The sequence below is a fragment of the Egretta garzetta genome, unplaced genomic scaffold, assembly GCF_000687185.1.
Source record: "Egretta garzetta isolate BGI_Z169 unplaced genomic scaffold, ASM68718v1 C7976654, whole genome shotgun sequence".
In the NCBI taxonomy this organism is placed as follows: Eukaryota; Metazoa; Chordata; class Aves; order Pelecaniformes; family Ardeidae; genus Egretta; species Egretta garzetta.
The window spans coordinates 1-252 of NW_009263752.1; the positions used below are offsets into that span (position 1 = coordinate 1).

A 252-nucleotide genomic window follows, 5' to 3' on the forward strand; every position below is an offset into this window, starting at 1 on the left:
GGCTTCGAGCCCAACTTCACCCTCTTCCAGAAGTGCCAGGTGAACGGGCAGGACACCCACCCCGTCTTCGCCTACCTGAAGGCTCACCTCCCCGCGCCGGCCGACGAGGCGGCACACCTGATGACCGAGCCCCGCTTCGTCACCTGGAGCCCGGTGCGGCGTTCCGACATCTCCTGGAACTTCGAGAAGTTCCTGGTGGGTCCTGAGGGGGAACCTTTCCGGCGCTACAGCCCCCGCATGCCTACCATCCAG

At 65.9% G+C, this 252-nt stretch overlaps 1 protein-coding gene across 1 annotated transcript; it reads left to right on the forward strand.

Annotated features, from left to right (window-relative positions):
* Window positions 1–3: 3 nt before the first annotated feature.
* LOC104133784 (glutathione peroxidase 2-like) lies at window positions 4–249 on the forward strand (the record flags this gene model as incomplete). The annotated part of the gene is made up of 1 exon (XM_009647223.1): window positions 4–249. A coding segment is annotated over one exon (246 nt), but the record flags the coding sequence as incomplete, so codon positions are not given.
* Window positions 250–252: the final 3 nt, after the last annotated feature.